Source organism: Melozone crissalis, unplaced genomic scaffold, assembly GCF_028551555.1.
Source record: "Melozone crissalis strain CALT ecotype California unplaced genomic scaffold, PUWL_Pcris_2 ptg000212l_1, whole genome shotgun sequence".
In the NCBI taxonomy this organism is placed as follows: Eukaryota; Metazoa; Chordata; class Aves; order Passeriformes; family Passerellidae; genus Melozone; species Melozone crissalis.
Genome location: NW_026535975.1, coordinates 583463 through 597147, shown reverse-complemented (window position 1 = coordinate 597147; position 13685 = coordinate 583463). Strand labels below are relative to the sequence as shown.

At 36.5% G+C, this 13685-nt stretch overlaps 1 protein-coding gene across 1 annotated transcript; it reads right to left on the bottom strand.

The window, feature by feature from the left end:
• Positions 1-124: 124 nt before the first annotated feature.
• Positions 125-13418, bottom strand: LOC128949278 (kinetochore protein NDC80 homolog). The gene is made up of 16 exons (XM_054294137.1): positions 13318-13418; positions 12743-12829; positions 11865-11988; positions 11565-11737; positions 10269-10371; positions 9360-9449; positions 7997-8090; positions 6769-6875; positions 5810-5954; positions 5307-5512; positions 3968-4120; positions 3606-3695; positions 2721-2813; positions 1095-1225; positions 617-719; positions 125-262 (listed from the first exon to the last, which is right to left on the bottom strand). The coding sequence occupies exons 1-16, from the start codon at positions 13416-13418 to the stop codon at positions 125-127; spliced, it is 1938 nt and encodes a 645-aa protein (XP_054150112.1).
• Between the last annotated feature and the right edge of the window lie 267 nt (positions 13419-13685).

Here is a 13685-nt window from a genome sequence, read left to right as displayed (position 1 = left end):
GTGGAGCAGGAAATTGCTCAAATTTCTCCCAATTTCTCCAAATTACCCTAAAATAGCAAAAAAATGCACTAAAATGGGGCTAAAATGGCAAACAATGGCACTGAATGGGACCAAAACCTTATCTTCATCTTTCTAGTGATAAGACACTTTCAGCCTTCTTTTTATAAGTGTCTAGGATGCTGGTCAGGTTTGACAATAGACCTTCAGGCATGAATTCTTCATCGTCTCTTTCTATTCTTGCATTCTGTTCTTCAAGGTATTTCTAGAAAAGAGGTACAGAGAGCTTTATTAGCTCTGTCATGGCCTGTATTTTACTGATTCTGCTAAAGCATTTTAAGCAGTCATTGCACAGGTTAACTGATTTCAGTTAAACACCTTCCTGAAAGACGCCTCTCAGAAGCAGGTTTAACCTGACAGGATGTTACTGCTGACACTTAACAACCAATTCTGATTATTTACACCAAAGGTTTTGTCAGAAAATTTAACTAGAATCCGCAGGCTTAGTAGCAGCTAAATAACTGATACTTCCTTAGAAAGAGTAAGCTCTAATTTCCAAGTGTTTAACTGCAAAATGTCTCTAGAGAGATTTAATTCTGAATATCAAATTTTAGCTTACCACTATAGATTCTATATGAGTAGCAACTGTTTCTACAAGACGACTCAAGTTAGCATCAATTTTTCTGTTCTCTTCTGTTGTTCTTAGCAAAACGACTTGATATCTAAAAGGTAAAGATACTCAGAAGGTCATGTCCATAATTGGAGAATTCCTGACATTTACAACAATCACTTCAAGTCTGATTTATCATCACGTTTAGCCATACTTTTTTTTCCATTAGTATTAATTTGAACCGAGTTACAATATATTAATGCTCAACTTAAAGAAAAACCCTTACGTGGAAAACAGGAGTTCTGATACAGCAGACAAATATTTTAGCAAAATACTGTTGAGGAGAAACATCTTTCAGTTGTTAACTTGTGAAATTAACACACTGAGATGGATACCTGATGAAACAACTGTATGTTACATTCCAGAAAATATCTTTATCCTTAAAAACCAAAATAAACAAGGCAGACATGGAAGTTAGGAGCCTTACTCTCTTTCGATATCATGCAATTCAGTTGCAGCTTCACTGAGCCCATCATAGACACCACTCTCAAGTAACTGTTTATGCTTCTTAAACAATTCCCATTCATTTGCATATTTCTTGTCTTCTTCTTCTATCTCCTGTTGTCATAAGGAAGGAGAAGAAAAAAAAATGGCCTCTCTCAAGTATAATTCGGATCTTTTTTTCTTTCTGTTACCTGATTATATCCTAATACTTGAATTCAAAATTCACACAAATAGTTCCAAGTTCAGAACTGAAAAAAGCCCCAAGGATATCCCTCCCAAACCTAAAGTTTCTGTATCATCCCCATCCCAGAATAAGCCTAACCATCTCTTTATTCCTTTAACCACATTTAAAGGCCTGTGTTGCAGCTACTTTCCCTTCCGAGTTAAAGCTCACAAAGTGTTGTTTACATAGTCTAAATAGCTTAGAAATGGCACATTATGAACAACTGTTTCTAGGTTAAAAAATACAACCACATCTGAGTAAGAAAATAGCTTTTCTTTTTTGTCTGAAAGAGAGTATAATTCCAAATAATCATCTCTTCTAGGAGAATGACACTGTTGATGCTATACAGTCCACAAAACCAAACAAAATTCTGACGTCAACTCAACATGCAACTTCGGTAGATTACTGAAACATCATCCTTCAAAAATAATTTTAATACTTAAGACTTACAAACAGCATTTTAAATATTAGAAGAGGAATTAAATGACTAAGCGTCTGGTGGCAAGTGTGTATTTTATGAGCTTAACTTTGGAGAAAAGTATATGCAAGAGCACAGATCAAAAGGTAAATGTCATGTGGTTTTGAAAAATAGAAACTAAATTAATTGCCTTTATAAACCTATATATACACCTGCCTCAGCAGGTATTAGCAGCGAAATAGCCCTGTTTCATGGCTATAGCACAGGAGTTTGGATTTACAGGAGCACATATGGTAAATATTGGTGTAGTTCAAAGAACATTTTTCTGCAGGGCACCACGGCCCCGCTAAAGCAGTGTTGTCAGAGAAGTTGGGAGCTACCAAAATAGCCACTCAGTTGTTAACAGAGAGGGTTATGTTTTGTTGCTGAACTGCAAGTGGGGAAAAGAATAGGGACTGCTCCTGTGCTGGCAAAGGAAGCTAAAGGAAGTAACAGTTTGAGATCATTAAAACAATTTAACATGCTTTTGGTCAATGTTTTCCTTTGTTTTTACAGAAGCTGATTAAACATGTTAACTAAAAACTGTAAAAATGTATTTATTATATACAAATCGATTAGACAAGACAGGTTCTGTTGATCCTAAAATTTCCTTCAAGCACATGCCCGGAGATATCCTGAGGTCAGATGATTGTTGCTGCTTTTATTACTGGATGCAGGAATTTATGATTTACAGGATCTGCTACAGTAGGATGCCAGATTCTCTTACAAGAAAGTGAAAATTGATTCAGTTAAGGTGGCAGTCAAATCACTTTTCTGAAAAGAATGAAAAAATCCTCTAAGAGGGAAGGAAGAAGGTAAAGGCAGAAGCCCAAACAAAAATGCAACCCAAAAATTTATCGATAAATACAAAAATTAAGGATAAGGCTATCATTAAGGATAAGTTGTCATCAAGGTGTAAGAAGTTGTACCTTAAGCTTCTGCTGGTAAAGATCATCCAGCTCTTCAGCTTCTTCTGTCAGCATTTTCACACTGCGTTTCTTGTCCTCTAGCATTACATTCACCTAGGACGAAAACATAACCAAGGAAGTATGGTTCAAAAAGAATTCCAACATATAAATCCATGCCATCACAAACCACACCTGGTTAAACAGGTTAAACCATTAAACTAGGCTAGGCTGGGATGGCATTATCTTTCTTCATAGCAGCCTATGTTATGCTTTGTTTTGGATGAGGGGCTAAAACAGTGTTGGTAACACACCAAGTTTTGGCTACTGCTGAATAGCGCTAGCACAGCAGTCCAAGGCTTTCTGTGCTTCCCAGGGCCCCTCACTGAGCAGGGCAGGGACAGGCAAGAGACTGGGAAGGTGCATAGCGAGGCCAGCTGGCCAAGAGGACATTCCATACCGCAGAACACCATGCTCAGGTAGACGAACGAGGAAATAAAATTCTCCTTCTTTCAATCTGTCCCAAATCCAATAGTACTAAAAATCCTCCCGATGACAATTTGTCGGTGATGGTAAGCCACACAATCAACTGGAACGGGCAACTTATTAGAAACAAATACTTCCAATGGTTATGGTCAAGTATATGTAAGCTACATAAACTTTAATTCAGGGAATACACGATATTTCAACCAACAAAGACCTCAGTTCTTAGAAAAACTTTTAGGTTCCATTACAATAAAAGCAGTTTTCTCACAGTTTCTCCCCCTCTACTTGTCCTCAGAAAAACCCCAAGTAATTCAAGAAACCAACCCAACACATCACACTTTAACTATGCAAAAAGTTGAATGAAAGAGGCAGATAAGGTTTTGGGGTTGGTATCTTAGCGTTAATCTTCTTTAACTAACTCACCTGTTCCAAAGTGTCTTCCAGAGTAAATTTCCGTTGAGTGGCTTTACTAATTTCTTCCTCAGTCTCGTTGATGATCTCCATGAGGGGAGCCTGTAATACGTATACAAGAAGATTGAACAAATGCAATTTGCTAATCTGAACCAAGATGCACCCCAGTACATCTTTCCCTTTTATTTTTTTTAGGCTACTGTATTCTCCCATACCAAATCTCTTTCATATACTGCAATGTCATTATGGTGACTCATCACACAAGCTTTTCAATGACATTTCATTGTGAGATTGAGAGACCTTCCCAGCATTCCCAAAGAAACACTTTTTTTTTGTGAGTGCTATCTAAAGCCTTCAGTGTTGATTCTACTTACCATGATCTGAGTTCTGTATTTGACTAGGAAATTTGGTCCTAAATCAGGATTAACGTGCATGGTAAAGTCGTGGCCTTTGGAATTCTCAGCACTTACTGGAATTAATTTCAGCTTTCGAGCCAGTTTATGATACTCTGCCAGTTGCTTTTCAATCTGCTCAGAGGAGAAAAGGGCACAAATCATAGAAGAGATACAAGTGAAAAGATGTGCAAGAAGTATTCATATAGTACTTTAAACAAGTTCCTGAGTTGCTCTCTGTAGCCATAATTCCTTGCTACCCCACAGTATTCAAGAGCTGCATGCAATGCCAGCACAGCAGTTTGCTGCATTAGGTACTGTTTTATGGTTCGTTCAGAGTTTGCACACTGAGGTTTCTTAGTGTCTATGGCTGAGAACACTGAATGCTTTCACCTGTGGTTTTTCCGTATTCATCTGCCATAATTTTTCCTGCCTCAAGTTTTTGAGAATTAGCTGATTGGGAACTAAAAATGTGCTGGAAAATAATACTAAACAAATGATCAGTTATAAGGTCAATATGCCTTCTCTCATTAGTTTTGACAGGAAATGCCACACAGCCACACATCCTAACAACAAACTAACTTGAGCATGCCTTTAAACAAAGCTTATTAAATGCTTTAATTTCTAATTAATGAGTGCTATTAAATGCAAACATTAAAGACCCCAGGGTTTTTTTTCCAGTTTTATATGCTTCATACTTGCACCTGAGGATTTAAGTTGATAAAAGTGCTTGATAAAGGGTGACCCTACCAAACATATTTGAAATTTTTTCTTTAGTTCTCCAATTGGCAAAGCAGAAGCTTTTAAATCCCATCACTTCCAGGACTATATCTTTTCACTCTGTTTGAAGGGATTGAACTTGGCCCTTGAAATATGTTACAACTGCTACACAAAGAACTAATCAGGCCCTAAATGCATGCAAAACTATTGATTCAAATTCACTAGTTTTGCCTTACTTCCTTGCTCTGAAATATTAACATTAGCCTGTAATTTCTTGTGTTATCAAAGCAATGGCATGCTAATGTTATCAAAGCTCTAAATGCTACAGCAGTGACAGCTTACCATGCTTCATATTCTAGACACATCTCTTACGATGCAGGAAAAAAGTACATTTCCACTCAGTGCAAAACAGAAAAAGGGGAAAAAGCGCAACATTTTTCAGAGATACTGTAAACAGAGGCCATTCTTGTCAGTTTTGCCTGGTTAGATACACGTATGGTGGTGTTCGATTATTTAGGAAAGAAATTATCAAGAATCCAATTTTAAGCTTGCATGATGAAAACTGGCAGCCACCTCTGAGTGTTGTGGGGTTTTCACATACCGCGTCTCTCTTCCTAGCATATTTCATCTCTTCATTCCACATCAGTTCTCGTTCTTCTTGCAGCTCCTTATTCAGCTTGTTAATGGTTTGCTGCAGCTCATTTCTCTCGTGATTTATTCTCTCAATGTCTGCAGCTGAGTACTTCTGGTTATCTAAGATGTGCCGGAGCCGGGCATTCTCCCGCTTCGTGGCTTCTACTTCTGCCTCTAAGTACATAAAACATTTGTGAAATGGACATAAAATACCAGCCTATATACATAAACCTCACCTCTGTATTGTATGAGTAAATGACACAGTTATTACATAACATTACCATTTCATTACTCCAGTGTACAGAGAGCTATCAGACAAAAAAAAAAATTTTATTAGCAATCCATTCTGGAAAGTTTATTTGTAGCATCGTGCTACTCCAAGTACCTTGCTCTGCTCTCAAGCTAAGAACTACAATTATTTGAAGACTATTTCTAGCTTCACTGTCCTGACTGTGATCAAGTCCTCCTTACCTGCTGCCTCAACTTCATCATTAACACTTTCCAGTTTTTGATCAAGGATGGATATATGAGATTTCATTTTAGCGAAATAAGCCTGGTAGTTCTGGACGTCTGCTTCAAGGGACGATTTCACATTTCGTAGCGTTGCTATACGATCCTAGGAAATGGGTGAAAAGAACAACCACTCTTAGATAAATATAAAATAATGACTTCACTTTCCAGATAAGACAGTAGAGTAATTGATCAACATCAACAGCACAAATATAGAATAAAGAACTTTAATAATTTTTTATCTCTGTGACAGCTAAGTCCAGTCAGGACACCTTTAAAATAAAAGCAAAGAAGGCTGAAAAGATTCTTGCATTTCAGCATTATGTCTCTCATTTGCATCAGACAGTGCTTTAGACAATTCTTACTACAGGTAGTCCACAACTTAACTCTAATAATACATGGAGGGCAGATGAAACAGGGGCATGGAAAACCAGGAATAAACTCAGCACATTTTGCACAGTTGGCAGGAATTTCAATTTGCCACCTGCACAGCCACTAACCCATTTTTAAACTCAGGATGTATTAAAAGCAGAATCCAGAGTTTCAAGCAAAGTATTTTCCATAAAATATATTTGTTACCACTGAATCCCATGCCTCATATTTGAATACCAACACACTTGAAAAAAATAATGTTGACATTTATATTAAAAAATTTGGTTCAAGTATTTTATTGATATTTCAGTCAATATAAGACCTTATTACCTGTAAATACCTGCACATTATCAAACAAATAGGTACTGAAGATTCCACAGAAAAAAGCCTTGTTCTCTAATAGTATAGAGTCTGTAAAAATCTGGCCTAATTAAAATCTCAAAGCACTGAAATTTTTCCATTTGTTATGTATCATAAGTATCTTCATTCAGAAATGGTCGATATTATAAAATTCAACTCCTCCATAAAAACAGACACAATTTACTAACCTGCTCACTTTCCTTTTCTTTTTCTAGTCTTGCAATCTCTTCTTGAAGTCTTTTGTTCTCAGCTTCTAAACTTTCCATCTGGAATGGATCTACATTAAATAAATCCTCTGTGGGAGAGCAGAAGAGAGACTCGAGTTACAAATTTATCTCAATATCACCACCTATTTTGAGTACCTGAACTTGAGCTTCAGCACAGTAAATACCCATTATCTAGATAATTATTTTTCACTAAAAAATAACTAAAAACAACCAAGAAACTTACCAGAAAAACCTTTCATTAAAATGTAACCAGGCAAAAACCCCAGAAGAAACAAGAAGAGAAATGGGTTTCTCGGTCCTCATGTCAGAAAGAGTTCTCATGCCAAAGTCACTCCCAAGAGGTAAGGGTTTCCAAACTCTCATGCAGCCCACACCACAGGAGAGTGTACAAGTCAGGACTACCTTGTGAAGCTAGAACAAATCAAACTTACTTAACAACCTCTTTCTTATCCATATACTTCCTTGCTTCTTGAGGCATCTTTTCCCCAACTTAATTTGGCTTTGCCAAAAAATGGGATCATTATTTTTTCCCAATATCCAGTAACAGTGTGGTATCTTGTTTCCTCTCCAATTGATGGCCCCAGTTTGCAAACAAAGGGCCCTTAGTCTGGCTTTTCATAGGAGAGCAAAGAAAGTAAGACATGTTTTTCTTCCTTTTCTCACATTGTGTTTGTATTTCTGCAGGTGGTGAAATGAGCGAGTCAAAAAAACCCAATAATTTTCTACCTCCCTGAAGACAAACACAGGTGCATGCTGAATCACATACAGAACCCTCACAACAGAGTTTGGAACTCTTGCAGACTGCTTTCAGATCTTCAAAAGCTGAACTTTCTTGTCAGCTGTGCATCCTCTGAAAATATTTTTCTTTTTTTTAATTGTTAGCTTTTCCAGACAGAAACAAGAGCCATCTGCATAGATGGAGTTCACATCTGAAGAATTGTATACTGGTTTTCTGTGACAAAGACATTAAAAAATCAGGTGACACAGCTACAGCTGATAGCAGATCATGACCTACCCATCTGTACTGCTCAAAATACACTTAAAAAAGAGAGCATTAAGTTGAAGTAACTGAAACATACTTAGGTGTTTCAGACTCCCTTAGATCACTTTCACTCATAAACTGAACAAACTGATGCTAGGAGAAAGGAAACCAGTAACACAATTGAATACTTAGAATTTAAAAACTTACTTAATTTTGACTGCACTTCAGCATCCAACTCTTCAAAGGTATCTCTCCCTTTCATGGAAAGATCATAGCACTTCACACAGTAGTCCATGAAAAGCTGAAAGCAATTTAAAAATCTTTCATTTCAACAATTCCAAGACCTGTAAAATATCTGGATAGTCTAAAGCTACTCAATCAGTGGAATTAAACAGACATCAAAAATATCCTTAATGCTTCGATTGTACTTTTGTAAAATTAATTTTTTTTCCTCCCTTTGAACATAGAATGTCAACAGATTATATATTCAGGCAGAAGGAGACAACTATAATTCACACTAAGAAAGGTCTGGAAATCCTGTATTTCTTAAAAAGATATTTAACAAATATTGTAGATAGAATATTTAAGAATTTTTCATCTTGATGCATATGATTCTCTCAGGCTAATTTATGGAAACTGCAGGTCTGTTTAACAGGCCTTTTCTATAAATATGACCATTAAAATTCAGATCTGCAGGTCTCAAAGTACTCTTATCTAGAATTAAAGAAAGGTTACCCAAAAAGAATTTGCTGGACACTAAGTCACAGATGCTTCAGAAGCAATTACACCAGTATTGTGAATTTTGTATCTATATATATATGCAGAAGTGCCAATGTAGAAGAACGTATTTTGTTTAAAAGCATTGTTAGTTGCCAACCATCATGTTGTAACCTTAGTCCAAAATTATGATTTTACTTTATTTTTGCAATTTCTAATTAAATGTTTTAGCTTATAATGCAACCCTCTCCAAACACCTGCTGTGATTTAACACTGAGTTAAATCTGAGTAGTTCTAATAATCCATGATAAATTAAAAAGAAAGCAAGCTGTTGGATTAAGAGCTCAAATTATACTGCCACCCTATTTTGTGGCTCAGAAATAAAACTTTACAACCAATTTTTACATAGTAAACTGAGTAGATATTGACACAAGTCACTATATTTAGAATTAAGTCACTGTCTTTATACTGCACTGCAGTTAACCTCAGAGGTCTTGAGAGCTAAAGGAAAATATTTCGGAAACTCTAAAAAAATAAACAGCATAATGATGCCCTTTCTCGACAAAGGACAAAAGTATATACTTGTAGAATAAGGTGAATATAAAATAAAGAGAATATTTTGTTTAATACCCAGTCTACACCAATAGACTGATCATCATACCTGCTCAGGAAATAGTTGATCAGGTTTTTTACACAATGCTACTCTACCTCCTAGAAAGCATTGTGAATATAAAAGGGAACAGAATCTATAAATACATGACCCAGCAATCTAAACTGTAATTAAATTGTGTTGTTACAGCACATGGCAAAATCCAGTTAAGCAATTCTGATACTAATTTCCTTTTTATGGTACCTTTTTATGTACAATTCCATCATCTGTCTCTCCTCCCCAGCTCTGTGTGTCATCGAACGATGGTGCATTTTCCCTGATCGCATTGTACAGCTGAAAAGCAGAGGTGCACACAACAAAGAGCAAACATGAAGACATCCATTAGTTTCCATGCTGGTTTTCGTGAAAAGAAGCAGAGTAACACTGGATTAGGATTTCAGCAGGCAGGTTGGAATGAACCTGTGTTGAGCTGACTAAACACACAGGTAAAGAGGCATGAGCTAGACAGTCAACACTGCCAAATTCTCTCGTGTCTTTTGAGCAGAAAAGGACAGGGTTTTCCTGGGCACTCAATTCAGCAGTGGTCAACTTCTGTCACAGATGCCAAATTTTGCTCAGTCCTGAGTTGGCAGCAACAACTGTTAGGACTACTAAAAAACCCAAACAAACCAAACAAAACCAAGATTAAATAAAAAACACCCCACTCAAACCAAAAACTTGCCACTCTGTATCAGAATCACAGAACATTTGAATCATTTCAATTGAAAATCCCATCCTTAGATTTCAAATTTAGGGGAGAATGGCAGATGTCACAACATTTGCGCTGGAGATACACGTTCCATTCGGTGATTATACTCATTAACTTCTCACGTTTATTGTATGTACAGATCAGCATTTTGCCACCTCCTTTTATACATTAATTTATCCAGTGCATACATGTAAAGAAAAAACCCTATCATAATATAACATGAAAAGCTCACTTTAAAAGTTACCAAAACATTAGGCCAAGGGTCAGCTCCCAGATGACAGCTAAGAACATATATGTTTACATATATGTTAAACAAAGATTTGTAGAAAATATGTACTGAATCTGTATTGAAACTAACATTCCAGCCTGGAAAGTGAAAATATTTATCTTAAGACAAACATTACCTTGACACAATCAATTAACCAAATCAAAGCTGCCACAATCTGAGGCCAGGTTCGTGGTGCTCCCACAGCGTACATGGAGTTTTTTGACAGAGCAAAGGGGTACCTGTACGGCCAAAGAAGATACACTTTTAATAGCTGTGGCAGACAGTGATGAAAACAAACCAGCACATTTTGAAAACAAAGCAGCATGTTTTTCTATGTAGATGAAAGCACAGAAGGAAGAGCAAACTCAATTCTACTGTACTTCAAAGGAAATTAGTTGAGTTCTGACAGTACGATTCTATTCAATTATCATGGGTTTCTCATTTTGCAACTCATGGAATAACATGGCCTGAAAGGGACCTGTAAGGATCTACAAATCCAACTCCCTGCTCCTCATAGGACTGCCTACAACTAAACCATATGATCCAGAGTGTCATCCAGATGCTCCTTGAGCTCCCAAAACTTCAAGTGACTTGTCAGAATTAGTCATTTTATCCAGAATTACACCCCTGGTGCAGCAGAGTGGAATCCTTTTCAACATTTTAAGCTATATCAGCAGTTTCAAATGTTATAGATTAAAACAAAACTTTATTAAAATGCTGAGAAGTGTGCAAAAAAGATTTGCACCTACATTTAAGGAGCCCTGGCACTCTGACACCATCATGGGTATACAGTCCCTGTTTTTTTTTTTTAAATGAGACTGAAAATTCACTGTTATCAAGAGGCAGAGGATTTTCTTTCCAAGACAATGTTGGGGCATTAATGATTTCAAACACTGAACAAATTCAGCAGTAAACCACTCAGCTACTTAGTGTTTTTCTCCCCTCAACAGTAATTTTGTTATTTCCACATTCTGCTTTGAAGGCAGAATGAGAAAAATTGCAGGAAAACATATTTTAAACTAAATTAAATTTGTTTAAACTAAAATTAAATTGTCTTGATCCAAAATTCTGGAAATTTTAGTTCTTAGATTCTAACAAAATGAACAGAAAGGCCTGTAAAAGAAAATTGTGCCTTGTCCTCCAAAGTTCTATACAAATAATCAATTAAATTTTACATGACAAAGCAAGATTCCCAGAGCTTATAGTTCTGTAAATTCAAATATAAAATGTATAGCAGATGCTGAAAATCAGAGAGTAAACCTAGAGTTAAACAAAAGTGAAACAAAACAATCACAACATTGTACTTTTAGAGTCTCATCTGAATAAATAAACCTATCCATTCCGCCCAACTATCAATGCAGAATTCTTAGCTTTTAAATTTCTAGCCATAGCATATCTATTCAGCCCAGGAGACTAACAATAATCATCTTACCCAAGGGCTTTGAAAATTTTGGGAATTTCCTCTTCAAATTTTGAGTCAGGCAGTTCATAAGAAGGGCAGAGGAATTTGTAGATAAAGGTGAAGATCTTTAAAAAGTCCTTAACTGATGGAGATTGTAGTGATTTCACGGAAACATCGTGGGCATAAGCATTCTCAACAAGGAACTGTGCAAAAGAAACACGGAATACCAGTCACTAAATAAAATTTATAGTTGAAACCAAGGGAAATAACCACTTTGCCTAGCACATTTTACACCTCATAACATACATGCAGAACAAGTTCATATGTTACCTCATAAAGCTTTTGGATACATTGTTGGATGAATGTCTTGTCATGAAGGGGCCTGGGATCCTTTATCTTTTTTGTCCCAAACACACCGTACAGGCTGCTGCTTGACCCTCCAGCCCCGCTCGCGCTAGGGACAGACAATGAATACAGGTCTTGTGACAATACATAGAAAGAAGAACTCTCTTCATGTTTAAGGCACAACTGCTAGCTTTATGTTTTCTTTCCATTTGTTATACAAAGTGATACTTGAAGTTTTCTCTTTGTTTAAGGTCATTGGAAAAACATCATCACCCTGGAAGTCACAATGCCATAAGTACAACAAAGATTACTGCATCCTAGATGAATACTTTCTTCATTTTATTGAAATAAATAAACTTTTAGAGAGCAGAAAAATACCCCAAAGATGAAAAAAAATAATGTTGGTGACTGTAAATAAACTCTAAAAATATTTAAGGAATATTTAAAAGGAATAACCCCTGCAACAATGGGGTACTATCAAGAAGATACCCATAACACAGAAAGTCATGAGCTAAGTAGAAAGATTATAGAGTTTTGGAAAGTTAGTATCTTAGAGAGAGGAAACTAATGCAGAGTATACTTCAGATGTCTTTCTTCCTTAAACAAGAAAATGTATTGAGATACTCTTAAGGTCTGCAGTGCACATCATTCCCAAAAGAAAAAAAAAAAAAGCTCCCAAAGCAATTCCTGCTCCAGAGCATTATTGTTTAGCGACCAAGGACTGGAGGAAGGCAGACCTGAAGGTCTGCTTGCCTCAGATCCATCATTCCCTATAGTGAAAATCTGTCAAGAAAGAAAAATACCAAAATTAGAGGACCATTTTTGTTTTAATGTACAGTGCAGACAACAAAAGCTATCCATACCTGTTCCCCAAACAGCTGGCTTTTCCTTCTGAAGCTACAGATGTAGGTTTGCTCATGCTCAGCTTCTCAAAGGTGCTTCTGTCCTTCCTGAGGAGCAGAAAAAGATTCAAGTGACTACTACTACCAATTCATACAAGAGCTATAGTAAGTAGCTCTTATAGTACAGGACTGTAAATAGAATCTAAAATATTTAAGGAATATTTAAAAGGAATAGACATAGGAATAGACCCCAGCATAGACCATACATAGCTCATACAAGAGTGATACAAACAGTCATATATTCCTAAGCGCCTTCATCCCCCAACATCTTAGAAAGGTTAACTGATGCATCCAGCTATCTCCTCAGAAACATGTAACAAAGTGTTACAATTTGAAACATGACACAAGTACACAGAAAGGAAGTATTTTTGCAAAACTGGAGCACATGTGCAAACACCCTTGGCTGTAGGGAGCCTTCTTCTCACTGTCTTGTTTTTTTCCCCTCAGTTGCTACTCACACTCAAACACACTATGATAAATCTCTTCAGAATTAGTTTTATATACTTATTTTTAGCAACATGACCAGCCAGACTTACAGCTGAGGTGTCTGAAGATCCGTCTTGTTGGTGTCCTGCACTCTCAGTGCCATCTTAGATTGTCGACTGCTGCTTCCAGCAATACTCGAGCTTCCACTCATTGTGACTGCTGTAAACCACAATCCCTCAGTATTCCAGCAGTATCAGAAAATCCAGGACCTAAGGGTATTTTCTTTTCTAAATGCCACAATGATTTTCCAAAGGCTCAGAATAAACAAGTAGACCTGTACATTGGACCAAAAAAAAAAAAAAAAACCCAAAAAAAAGAAGAAAGAAAAAAAATTATGTTAGACTCCACAAATACATAAGAGCAGCCACAGCCCTTTAAATCAACCATTTTATTGATAAAAAGTGTTATTGTTCCTTCC